This window comes from Megalops cyprinoides, chromosome 9, assembly GCF_013368585.1.
Source record: "Megalops cyprinoides isolate fMegCyp1 chromosome 9, fMegCyp1.pri, whole genome shotgun sequence".
NCBI classification, from domain to species: Eukaryota; Metazoa; Chordata; class Actinopteri; order Elopiformes; family Megalopidae; genus Megalops; species Megalops cyprinoides.
The window spans coordinates 18,359,262-18,372,470 of record NC_050591.1 but is presented as its reverse complement, the minus strand read 5'-3'; the positions used below and the strand labels follow the sequence as shown (position 1 = coordinate 18,372,470).

The following is a 13,209-nucleotide window of genomic DNA, read 5'->3' as shown; positions in this document are numbered from 1 at the left end:
ATTAATTTGATTTGCTTATGTCTTTTCAGTCACATATTAGTGGTGGTGTGCCATCACTAAATTTAATTTGAGCTTTACAGGTTCATAACTGTTTCCAGCTCTGTGCTGGAGAATTAACACTGATATTTCCTGTTTGGAAACTGATCCTTGGAAATCCTTGGATGTTCTTTATGGACTGAAAGTCTTGATCCTTGTTTCATTATCTGTGGTTTAGTCAACAAATTATTGCCATTTGTTGTGTGGGGAAAGAAAAAGTTTACATTTGGAACATTTCCTTTGAGGCACCCCCTTTTGACAAACATTTAAGAAGCCATGGCCAACGGCTGGCCAATGGCCAATGTTGTCACAAGGTACATCTGCTATTGGCTCAGGGGTGAGGGATTCTCTCTCTCTCTCTCCTTGTTTCTTTCCCTCAATCTGAAGAGAAGTGAGGTGAGGGGCCAGACAGCGCCCTCTGGCTGGGTATTTGAAGATTCCTTAAAGTGTAAGAGCAATTCAGAGGCTCGTGAGTGGTACTGGTCTTTCCTTCAGAGGACAAGAAATGAAGAAATCTGAACTATAATCAAAGAGTGGTGGGTGCTAAGATGACATTTCATTGGGATCTTGTAGTGAGGTGCCACTGTGTCAAACACAGTCATATGACACCCCACTGAATATTGTTCTGATATATTATGTTTTTTTTTTTTTTTTTTTTTCAAACATTCCTCGGACCGCACAATGGTAATGTACATGCCAAATGGAGGTAACTAACCGCCTATGATACCAGATGCACGCCCAGTCCCCCGTGCCCCCCCCCCCGCCCCACTTGTCCAGTCTCTGTCTAGTGCGCATACGCTGCACGCACTGACATAAAACTCTCAGCGCACATGCCGAGGTACTGAACGGCTGAAGTGCCGCACTAAATGTTTAAAATAAGTTGTAAATAGAGTGTGGGGTGGAATGGGAACCCAAAAGAGCAGAATATTCAAATGGATGTCTTGGTTTGTCGTTATTGCGGCGTTTTTCTTAATTGGCTTCATAATAGGTGAGTTACCGTTTAACTTGACTATTAGTTACGCGGGGTCCGTACTTTTATTGTCAGACAATTTATAAACTAATAAAGCAATGAAACTGAAATAACTTACAAGTAAATGACATTCTTTGATAATCCACTACCTCCTCGATAGCGCAAGGCTTTGTTTACGTTATTGTTTCTAACGTAATTCATACCGAGATGACGACCAACGACGTTTAGAAGCTAGCGTATGGCTGCTTATGGCTGAATTGCCATGCATCACGTGAAACTTAGTTGTGTATGGTGCTGAATACAAGCGCTAAATAGAACTAGTTACGCCATATAGTGCATGCCGCTCAGGCGGTCTCGGGACTTGGGGAAACATCTGACACTCAGTGGAACTGAAATTTGTGATTAGTCACAAATACTCTTAGTAAATGAAGCCTGAAAAGATGCATGCTGAAGAATGTAAGTTTTTTTTTTCTGCAGCAGCTGTATGAGCAAAGGGAGATGTAAATTATGGTGGTTGTCTTGAAGGTTGGTTTGCCAGACCCCCACACACTGACCACGATGCGGTGTCTCGCAGCTACCTGCAAGAATTCCTGGAGGAAATGCAAGCTGAGAACATCAGGCAGTACCTGAGGTAGCGTGCCTAACGTTTCACACGTACCCAGAGAGCTGTTTTCCTGCCCGCAGCGCTTAACGGCTCTACCGCCGCTGACTTAAACCTGTATTTGGTAAATTGTCCGCTTTGTTCTTTGTTTCTGTGTAAAGGGCAAAGGACTCTGTGGCATTTTCAGGTAATGACAACTGAGCATGGCATGTTTCTACACTTTACCATATATCCGGGCCCGGCACCAGGAAAAAAATACGAAGGGGTGCAGTCGCAATCCATGGGGGGCACAAAAAGTCATGAATACTATGTAGACATCAGGATATAGGAATTCAACTGGGGTCAACTGAGGTCTGACTGAAGGTGCAGTGCACCCTTAAGCACCCCCATAGCGCCGGGACTGCATATATCTGCCCAATCTTGATGAGCTGTGTAGTGCAATCCTTACTGCCCTTATTGGAGCAGAGTAATACTATGAACCTAATACCTGCTCCATATTGACATTGGTTATATATGGAACTGCTGTATACTGGCAGTATAGTATTTGCTGGCGGAAGTCTTTAATTATGGTCACTTTTGGAGCTTAAATTTCACATAGTGTTAATTTCTGCCTGTAGTTACTTGCTGAAGTTACATACTGAAGCGGTTCTTGCTGAAGTGTATAATGGCATTGCCATATCTGAGATTCACGCCAGCAGACTTCCAATTAAGTGTTTCCTACTAACCAAACCACTTTACGCATATGCACTTTCATCACCAGAAATGTAACTCCTCTCCTAATCTTAAAGAACTTTAAACCCACACCTAGTATAAGCCCTAATTCTACTCATTTGTATCATGACTCAAGATATATAGCAGTAGGTTACATGATAATTGCTTGGCAGGTGCCTGTGTAAAGTTTTTACATTGCACCTGAGCGTCATGACTGTATACTGTTGCCAATGAAAGGATTTATGTCAGGCACTTTGCAGTGCGTGAAAGCTGAAACTGTTCCAGGTGTGGGGTGTGAGAGTTGTGGCAAAACTGAAGCCCAGGGGGAAAGATCCTCTCCCTCCTCCCCACAGGAAATTTACACGACTTCCTCACCTGGCCGGAACTGAACAGAACCTCCGCCTGGCACAGCAGATCAGGGATGAGTGGCTGCAGTTTGGGCTGGACTCGGTGGAGATTGTGCCATACGACGTTCTCCTGTCCTATCCGAACAAGACCAACCCAAATTACATCTCCATCATTGATGACAGGGGCAATGAGGTACAGATATGTGCTGCTGTGTAGCATTATGGTCATACTTATGTCAGTGTGCTCGACTGTGTAGTAATGATTAAAGCTGAGATGTCCTCTGTGTGTAAGTAATTACATTTGAAAGCAATACACTTTGTAAGCATTAAGGACATACACTGGTGTAATATGTGTTGAGGGTTTTCTATACATTGTGTATATATTTTCTGTACACATACAACTGTGTAACAGGGTGTATTGGCATAATGCTCACATAGCAGGCAAATATTACACAGTATAAGATCACTTTAATACAGTGTTTCCAGGGACCGGACTTTGGGTCCAGCCTTTGGTCATGGTCTAGTATTGGATACTGAGACCCATGTTTACACAAGCATTATACATAAGACTCGCTCATTTGTGCAGATTGAATTTTGAAGTTCAGAAGCCTTTTTATTACAATTCCTATTGCATGTCAGTCACGGGAGGAAATGAAGGTTATTTTATACAGTAGCCCATATTTTTCCCTTTAAACATCCACATTTACATCGTTGTTGACACTGTTGTCTTATAAGCTTGCTGTTTGTAATGTGCTGTTGCCAGTTGATTGTTCAAGACTACAGGAAAGAGGTGACAACTTTCCCACAAAGCGCCCTTCCCGCTTTGTGGGAAAGTTGTCACCTCTTTCCTGTTATCTTATAAGCTTGCTGTTTGTAATGTGCTGTTGCAAGTTGATTGTTCAAGACTACAGGAAAGAGGTGACAACTTTCCCACAAAGCGGGAAGGGCACGAGAGGTGCAGGATTATGGGCCATGAATGCGGCCGAGGCTCCACTGAAACCTGTCTTCATCAACCTGCTAGCACTCAGCATACAGACCTCACAATGAGACATGTGCCACAGTTTGTTGTTGAAGCCATTAAGTTTTATGGGTTATATAATGAATTTTATGATTGCTGCTTTCCAGGTCTTCAATACTTCCCTATCAGAACCTGTACCCGTGGGGTATGAAAACATCTCCAACATTGTGCCTCCCTACAATGCATTTTCAGCCAAAGGTCAACCCGAGGTGGGGGAGCCATCTCAGTCCTCATGCCATTGCACTTTTTAGCATGGGCTATTTCATGTTTCTCTCCTATTATGGGAACAACTTATCAATTTAGCAAAGATGTTTGCTTAGCATACTCAATTGAGATGATTATACAAAGTCACATTGGCTACAGTGGACATAAACAAAACATCCTAGTGAGGTTTTAGCCCTTAGTGTTTTAATGGTAGCAATGATAGAAAACCTTAAAAATATTTGAAATGTAAGGATTTTTCTCTAGGAAGCATATTGTACTGAACATGCCCATCACATGAATTCACCCATTTATTGCATGACATTGTTTAGCTCTCCATGCAGGGCAAATTTTATTGTATTTTTATTGCATAATACTCATAAATGCGGTTCACCATCTTAGATGAGGTACTTTGCTCATTAGCAAAACACCCAGTTGAGATCTCAGGTTTAAATCCAGGAGCCCCATTAGAATGCCTTTGGCCTGTATTCCTTACTGCTGCTCCCATTAAGAATGGGTTACTGTGTTCTGATCCTGAACCTTGTTTCCCTCAATAGGGCGATTTGGTGTACGTGAACTACGGGCGCACTGAGGACTTTTTCAAGCTGGAACGTGAAATGGGAATCAACTGTACAGGGAAAATTGTCATTGCGAGATATGGAAAAATCTTCAGGGGCAACAAGGTCAGGTATAGCTGATGTTATATAAAAAATTACATTTCACTTCCAAACATTATCTGGGGTGTCTGCCTTATAATAGTTGAAATCATTTCAATAATCTTGCCATCGCACAACCCTGATCCAAAGTCATTTGAGCTGTGTGATCCTGGTATTGACACACAATTAAAGCTTATACAGGTAATTTGTCACACGTGAACTTTGCTTTTGGAGTCATGCTACGGTACAGCTAACCTTTTTATTTCTATTACTTTTTTTTCTTGGCTTCAATACAGGTGAAAAATGCTGTCCTTTCAGGTGCAAAAGGCATCATCCTCTTCTCAGACCCAGCTGACTACTGTGCCCCAGGGGTGAAGGTGTACCCAGATGGATGGAACCTCCCAGGGGGAGGAGCTCAGCGCGGGAATGTGCTGAACCTCAATGGGGCGGGTGACCCCCTGACGCCTGGTTACCCCGCTAAAGGTCAGAGAGCAGTCAGGCTGCTAGTTGAAATAGCCCAGCCGTTTGATCAATCTGTGCAGTGGCCATAGTAGTTCAGAGATGGTAATGCGTTTGCTATCTCTTGCCAAACTGCCCCCACAGAGTATACCTATAGATACAGCATTGATGAGGGTGTTGGACTTCCAAAGATTCCTGTGCATCCCATTGGCTATAATGATGCTGTCAATCTACTCAAGTAAGTTTATGTCCAGAATACTGATAGGTTATAGTTTGGTTATGTGATTGTAGAGATTGCAAATTTACAGTTTTTCACAATCACTTTAAGGCATTTCCCGACACAGTATCTGCATTCTCAAAATAGAGTAGAAACCCCTCAACAGTAATGCATCTCAGATGTGATGCAGATGGAAAATATGTGGCCAAACAGAGAGGACAGACTAGATGTCCAGTGACACTTTTAAGTTTCAGTGAAACTAATCTTTTCGTATTTTCTTTCATACTAATACAGTTTGGAACACTCGTCTTTGTTGTCCCTTTTGCATTTACTTTGTATAATGCAATGTTATTTTTTGTAATATACGATAACATCTTTCATCACTAGTATCAATAGACTGTGGTGAAAGAACAAGCACTCAGGTTTGACCATGTCATGCTGGTGCTGATTCTCAGTTCTTTGGATACCTTTGTTCACACAGAGGTAAAGGTAGTTTTCCATTGTGTGACACAGGTGTATTAGTTGATGAACTTTTTGGTTTTTGAAACATGTGTTAAACTGTTTTAATACCTTAGGTCCTTTTGCAGCTGAAATGTGTTGTTTTACCACACCAATTATATTGTTGTAGGTTTGCTTTTAAGAATGTAGATGGTGTTCCAGGAAATGCAGTCTAGAAATTGAGAAAGATTACTGGAACAGAAATATGGTATTGATCATTAATTCCCTGTGTAATGTCACACTTGGCAGAAATATGGGTGGAGAAATTCCCCCCAACAATTGGAAGGGGGATCTCAATGTGTCCTACAGGATCGGGCCAGGATTCAAAGCAGAATTCAACACACAGTAAGGAAACAAGGATATGTATGCACGTGTGAGAGTGAAGGTGTGGGTGTGTGTGAAAGTGTGTGCATATCTGTGTACTTGGGTATCACTGCGTACGTATGTCTCTGACAGTGGACTTTTTTATCACATCACTGTGTGTGTGTGTGTGTGTGCGCTTGCGCAGCATGGTCATGAGCTAGTAGTACACAGTCCTGTTAATAAATCAAGAAAGTAAACTTCAGTGAGGTTGGGAGTGATTGTTCTGAGGGGCTAAACATGAATGGAGTGCACTGAGTTAAAATGTACTTCGGACAGCTGAGCATTGCCTTTATGAATGTGCTCAACACACTGTCAAAGACTTTGTGACAATCAGCCATTTTATATGAATTTTGTAACCCATTGCCTTGAGTCTGGTGATAGTGCTGTGGTACATCAGTCAGCTCCATTTACATGTTGCGACCTTTGTAAGTTATCTTTTTGACCAGACTTGAAAGAACAATCACCGCTATAATTGACTGTCAGCAGCTGATCCAGCATTTAAGAGAGGCTCTTTGGATGATTTATGTGGAGAGAAAATGTCTCTGTGAGCCTGCTTTGGCAACATACTGCACAGGAGCCAATGCACTTGGTTTGTGTATGTGACCTTCTGCAGTTCTGCAGAACTGGCATTATATTGGCATTATCAAAATAGCACTTTACAGGGGGGTGCCATAAATCGGCTGACCGCTTTCCCAGCTCTGAACCCAGCCATGTTTACTGCTAACAAGGATGCTGGTTATTTATCAATAGGGTTAAAAATACTGATGCAAACTGTATGGCCATTGAGTTGTAGGTGTGTTCCTCACCAGTGCAGCTTTACAGAGGCAGTATTGGTATTGGCTAACAAATTAGGATGAGGCAGGTCTTTTCAGTCTCAGGCTGCCAGAAGGATGTTAGCCCTGCAGATACCTGTGGTTAGCAAACCACGGCATTAGTAAGCAGTAGAATAGCTTGCTGGAACACAGCATTTGGATCAGCCTCACCAAGGTCCTGCCTTTATGGCGCTGGAGTTTAAAACACAAGGCCTGCTCTGCATTCAGGGTACATTTTCTGTTCAGTCGTCCCTATTGTGGCTCCTTAATTAATAGCTGGCACCTTTCCCAGTTCACCATAATGAAGGCCCTTGTACCTCTGACAGGGAGAGATTCGCTGTCTGCTGGAAGATGAAAAGGGCCATACTCTTGGTTGTTTCTGATGAAAAATGCTGCCTTGTAATGCATGCTTATGTAATGGATTGGGACTGAAAGATTGCAGTCACCAATGCCTAACATTGTCCACTGTAAGATGAACTGTTCCTGTAGGAATTTGTTTTTGTGATCTCGGCCTGTCCTATCTCTACATTTGCCAGGAAGGTCAGGATGAATATCCACACGAACAACCAGGTCACAAGGATTTACAACGTCATTGGCAAAATTCGAGGGGCTGTGGAACCAGGTATGCCATCTTAGGACGTATACAACAGCAGCCCTAGTCCCCACTTCCCCCAACCCTTAAGCGTGAAATACTTTCCGGGAAGTCTCTGGCAAACAATCAAGTCATGACACAATGCCTTATATTACCTTCCAACAAGGGCCCCATGTCTTTTGTGGGAGGTTTAGTAGAAGCTGCCAAAAGGAATGGCTAGCACTGCCAAAAGGAGCGACTGTTTGTGTTATTAAAGAGTAGTCTGTCCACAGGGACTGAAAAATGGAATTTTAAGAATCTCACTGGCATCCACAAGATGTCTTAGGGCAGACTTGACAGCCCAAGTCTTGAAGCTACGTAGTCAATGTTTGAGGTAATCAGTAACTGCCGCTGAGGAAATGACCCAGTCATTCTGCCAGCTGCTGATCGCATGCATGAGCCACCTGTGGTAACCTTGTGTGCCATCACCCTGTATGCCTGTACTCCCTAGACAGGTACATCATCCTGGGGGGTCACAGGGACGCCTGGGTGTTTGGTGGGATCGACCCTGTCTCAGGTGCAGCCGTTGTCCACGAGAGTGTGAGGAGCGCTGGGAAGCTCATGGCCCGAGGTTTGTGGTGAAGTTTTCCTTTATTTCAGAAACACTGTCTTTTTCTCCAGGAAAGGGAAGAAAATAAGAAAGCACACTAGAGGCTGCAGCAGGTTTGTGTATCTAGTACTTTATTTCCCTTTCCTTTGAAGATGGTCTGCATCTGTATTGGCTTGACAGTAAAATGTCACAACAGGCTTGAGCCACTGTAGGGAATAAAATTTTGTATGTCACAGTATAGGAACACTATTCCTCTCCAGGTTGGAGACCTAGGAGGACCATCATCTTTGCTAGCTGGGATGCAGAAGAATTTGGGCTTCTGGGATCCACAGAATGGGCTGAGGTATCTTTGTTTCCCCCATTATTACAGCCATCAACTATTTCTGAGGCATCTTGTATGCACAGTCGATGCTAAATTGTCTCTCCAAACTTTAGCAAATCAACAAAGCTGTAGTGTACATTGAATGAATCACATGTTACACCACCAGCTAAGAAACCACTGTGTCTGACATGAATGCATCTAGATAATGTTGTGTGGACTTCTGTTTCATTTGTAGGAGAATGCAAAACTGCTCCAAGAAAGAGGCGTAGCTTACATCAATGCTGATTCTGCCATAGAGGGTGAGATTTTCCTGTGTTTTGCCACTGATGTGCTCTTCATCCTCCAAGGAGGGCCCAGCCAATGCCCTTAAGAGGTGTGTCACCTTTTCTATTATTGCTGCTAGACTGTGTTTCTCACTGACGAATCTGTTGTGATTGCAGGTACTTACACCTTGAGAATAGACTGTACACCATCACTCCACACTTTAGTGTATGATGTCACTAAACAGGTAACCCCACAGTCCTCTGTGTCATTAAACGTCTGTGAAGAAAAACCTCAGCATTCTGCAGACGTCGAAAAACAAAATGTGAATTAACTTTATTATCAGAGAGTCATGTCTGCGACAAACTGAGTCATACACTGGTTTATTATGAAAGGGTTCTCTGGCTGTTTGGGTGGTTGTGTAAACAAATCAAGTCAGTGAAATGTACTGTGTTTGGTCAGAGGCAAGTGTAAGGGGTGTATACTGCATTGTGTCTTGCTACTAGATGTTATGTGGGTCAGCGAGCGAACTTCGAACCAGAGTTCTCACTGCTCACTGCCAACTCCTTATGGCCAGCGTCATTATCAGCTGAGCTAAAGGCATTTTGCCTCTAGCCTATCGGCAACAACGCTAGCTAATCAAGTCTCATGGAGTGACGTAACCCCTGAAGCTGCTGTGCTACCTGCTACCTTACAGGCTTTACGCAAGACTCACACAAGCTAACTGCTCTGCTACCTGCTACACAAGGATCATTAACTTGGTGGGTTCACCCAGTATAAACTTTTTCTTGGGGGCTGCTGAGCAGCTCAGTTGGCTAAGGCGCACATTCCAGGTGCAGGCCAAGTCCCAAAGCTCAGACTCCAAACTGGGACCCAGTTTGGAGTCTGAGCTGTATCATTCACTGACAGTGGAGTCCATACCACCAGAACACAATTGGTTCACTCCACCAGGATAGGGTGTATTTTGTTGTTTGTTTGTTGTTTCTTAAGATCTCTAGTCCTGAGGAAGAGCATGAAGGAATATCCCTCTATGAGAGCTGGCACAAAAAAGACAACTGGACTGGGGATCGAGACGCACCCAGGTAAAATTACTCATGATGGGTAAAGGTGTTAATGTGGGTTTTCTATTGGTTGATGACAGGTTTACAGCTGTGGGACTAAAGGTCGTGTTTTATTTGCCTTCTTCAGGATCAGCAAGCTCGGCTCAGGCAGCGACTTTGAAGCGTATTTCATAAGACTTGGAATTGCCTCTGGGAGGGCAAGATACACCAAGAACAGGGTGAGAGGGGACCACTCTGGCTGTCCTCTACTGCACTGTATCCAAATACAGCACCCACCCAGCTTCAACAAACTGATGATCAGTGGAGGGCATATACATTGTAAAGCAATGGATGCTGATTATTGCTTTATTGCTGCCTGCAGTGCATCACATTGTCTTAAACAAACCTCACCAATATGTGTTTATGTGTGTGTGCTGTGTCTCTCATAGAAAACTGAGAAGTACAGCAGTTACCCGGTGTACCACAGTGTGTACGAGACCTTTGAGCTGGTGGAGCGTTTCTATGACCCCACCTTCAGGAAATTGCTCGCAGTAGCCCGAGTAAGAGGGGGGCTTATCTTTAAGCTGGCCGACTCCCAGCTCCTCCCACTGGACTGCAACGAGTATGCCCTCTCCCTGAGCAAATACGCGCACAGCATCTTCCAGCTGGCTCAGAAGCACCAGGCTGACCTGTTCAAGTACCAAGTCTCCTTTGGTGAGCAGCCAGCCCTTCACTGGAGAGCCTTCATAACTGTCTCTCATTCACTCAGTTTAAAACAGACAGACAGGCAGACGCACATGCACACACACACACACATACACAAAAATATGAGCTGTATATATTGACTGCCTGACCAAAGGTCCCGCAGATTCCAGTTACTAGGAACACTGCCTACCTACCTTTCTACGTAGTCCACCTAAATTTAAGAGTCGCAAGACTTGTAGTCAGCAAAGAATCTTCATCTTAAGAAATGTTTTCTCTCTTAGGGTTACAACAGCTGTGTATGACGCAACCCTTTGGCAATTAAACTAGATCTCTAAGGACAACCTCCACTCTATAAAAAATCTTTAAAAAATGCATCAATTCTCAAAACATGGAATGTCAAGGAACCACAAATGTGATCAGTTTATGAATGGATCTAGAATGGAACTGTGAAAACCATTTTTGTTATAGCTGTATTTATTTTTTGATCTGGTTTTGTCTTTGGATAGATTCTCTTTTTTCTGCTGTGGATAACTTCACAGCTGCTGCAAAGGACTTTCACGAACGTCTTAAGCACTTGGACATGACTAAGTAAGTGAGGTCCATTAGGAGTTTAGAACCTGAAAGAAAATATTAGTATCTCTGTTTTGAATATTAAATATAACATTATCTGTGCCTGTTCTTCTTCATCCAGTTCTGTGGAGGTGCGAATGGCAAATGATCAGATGATGTATCTGGAAAGGGCTTTTGTGGATCCCCTTGGATTGCCAGGGAGACCTTTCTACAGGTTAGAAATGGTTCTGTTGTCATCAGTGTTAGACAAGAACATGAACTGTGAATTCATGCAGCACTGGAGTAACAGTTGTGTGGTGCCTTCCTCCAAATGACATATTTTGTGTTTTATAATTGGGTAAATTAGCCCCTTTACAACCAGTGTGTGACACCATGTCTGATTTGTGACAGCCATTTTTGTATGGGAATGCTTTGTTACTTCACCCTGAAATTGGCTGCATAAAATGGTTCTTTGCAACAAAATGTGCGATGGGTGAGCAGTGCATGGTATGAAATGACAATTTCCTTAAAAAATAATACCTGTACAAAGAGACTAATCAGAGTTGTAAATTAAGGCTTTGGCTAGAATGAAAGTAAAACATCATTTGACCAATTTTCAAAGCAAGGAGTAGATTTGAAGTTTTGAGTAGACACTTTTAATTACTGTTGCTGTAGCAGAACTGTGGTTTTGAATTGATAGCCATGTGTCAAATGTGAACTTCTTATATCTTGCATTTCTTTTTGACAGGCATATTATATTTGCTCCAAGCAGCCATAATAAATATGCAGGGGAGTCTTTCCCAGGAATCTATGATGCCATGTTTGACATTGAGAATGCTAAAGATCCCATCTCAGCGTGGGAGGAGGTGAAAAGACAGATCAGCATTGCAGCGTTCACAGTTCACGCAGCAGCCATGACTCTCACACCACCTGCATGAAGACCAAGACTTCAACTGCAGGGTGTTCCTCAAACCTCCTGAGTCTTGGGAAGTCGTGGTGGGTCCACCTGATTCATAAGTCATCCAGACCCATTCAGGACTTAGTCTTTCTTCATCAAAATGAAGTCAGAGTGGTCAAGGAACAGTTTCCCAAGTTTTATGCTATTTTTAAAACCTAGAAAATTGACAGACTGCAGGTCTTGTGCAATTTGGAGTGTATGAAACTTTGCAAGTGTTGGAGTATAACCTAACAAGATTTAGGTATGATGATTACAATAAACTAGGGTGGAATCTATTACTAGAGAACCTGCACAGTAGATTTTGTTTACTGCAAAACCAAATTTTGGAGCTGGCAAGAAGAAATGTTTATTATTACTTAAAGTCATGCAATGATTGCTATAGAATGCAATTGTTTACGAGTGTATATATCAGGGTTGGCCAGCAGCCATTCTGCAGAGCCTTAGTCTGCTGGCTTTTGCTCCAGTTCAGCTCTCAGTTGTTCAATTGTATTAATTACTAGAACAAAGTCCCTACAACTATTGTCTCTGGTGTAAATCAATTGTTAGTTGCAAGATGGAATGAAAACTTGCTGAACCTGCATCCTTAGAGTGCCAGAATTGGTCTCCTCTGCTCCACCTCCAGAGGGTAACATTCAGACTGGTAGTGTATGAAGTTCCACCAGATGTGATGAGCTTAAAGAATCCCTTCTTACAGTCTAGGCTACAAAGTTGGGTGACGTCACTTCTTTACGTCACACATTTCCAGGGATCCCCTGAAGCTCAATGGTTACAGCCTTCAACTTGGGTGCAAACTGAGTCTTATAACCTAGCTTCGATCCCAGCCATGCCATCAGCCTACGGCAACCAGAAGCCCACAGCAGCAGAACAAACTGCCTTTGCTCCACCATAGTGTGGCCAAGTATGTCAGCAGGGGTTTTGTCTCTATACATAATGTCCCAGGTTTCCATGCGAAGATTTAATCCGTGGTATGGCCATCTATAGCAGTGTCTGTAGATGTCAGATAGTGTGGTAACTTGAAATGAAGAATCACGTTTTCTCGTCTGCTTAAATTCTGTCACCAATACAGTAACTTAACCCATACTCTCCTTGAAAAAATCCTTATTAAAGCAGTTAAACAGTCTATTTTGAGTGAAGCACAAATGTTTTTTTATGCATATGTAAATTTATCAATATTTGTTTATGCATTTATTAAAGGCTCCAACTGTTTAATGACCAAGTGAAATTTATAAGTGTAGTGTGTTTAGGATCCACACTAAAATATTTCTGTGATTTCCTAATATCTTGCTATGAGGTCATGTTTTCAC

General features: G+C 42.7%; 1 protein-coding gene across 1 annotated transcript; it reads left to right on the top strand.

Moving 5' to 3' along the window:
• The first annotated feature begins 873 nt into the window (after positions 1 to 873).
• naalad2 (N-acetylated alpha-linked acidic dipeptidase 2) lies at positions 874 to 11,885 on the top strand. The gene is made up of 19 exons (XM_036537391.1): positions 874 to 1,024; positions 1,532 to 1,637; positions 2,672 to 2,858; positions 3,791 to 3,892; positions 4,442 to 4,567; positions 4,837 to 5,023; positions 5,144 to 5,237; positions 5,964 to 6,059; positions 7,426 to 7,511; positions 7,972 to 8,091; positions 8,331 to 8,413; positions 8,628 to 8,691; positions 8,833 to 8,900; positions 9,644 to 9,735; positions 9,842 to 9,932; positions 10,143 to 10,407; positions 10,905 to 10,986; positions 11,090 to 11,182; positions 11,696 to 11,885. The coding sequence occupies exons 1-19, from the start codon at positions 940 to 942 to the stop codon at positions 11,883 to 11,885; spliced, it is 2,217 nt and encodes a 738-aa protein (XP_036393284.1). The 5' UTR covers positions 874 to 939.
• The last annotated feature ends 1,324 nt before the right edge of the window (positions 11,886 to 13,209 follow it).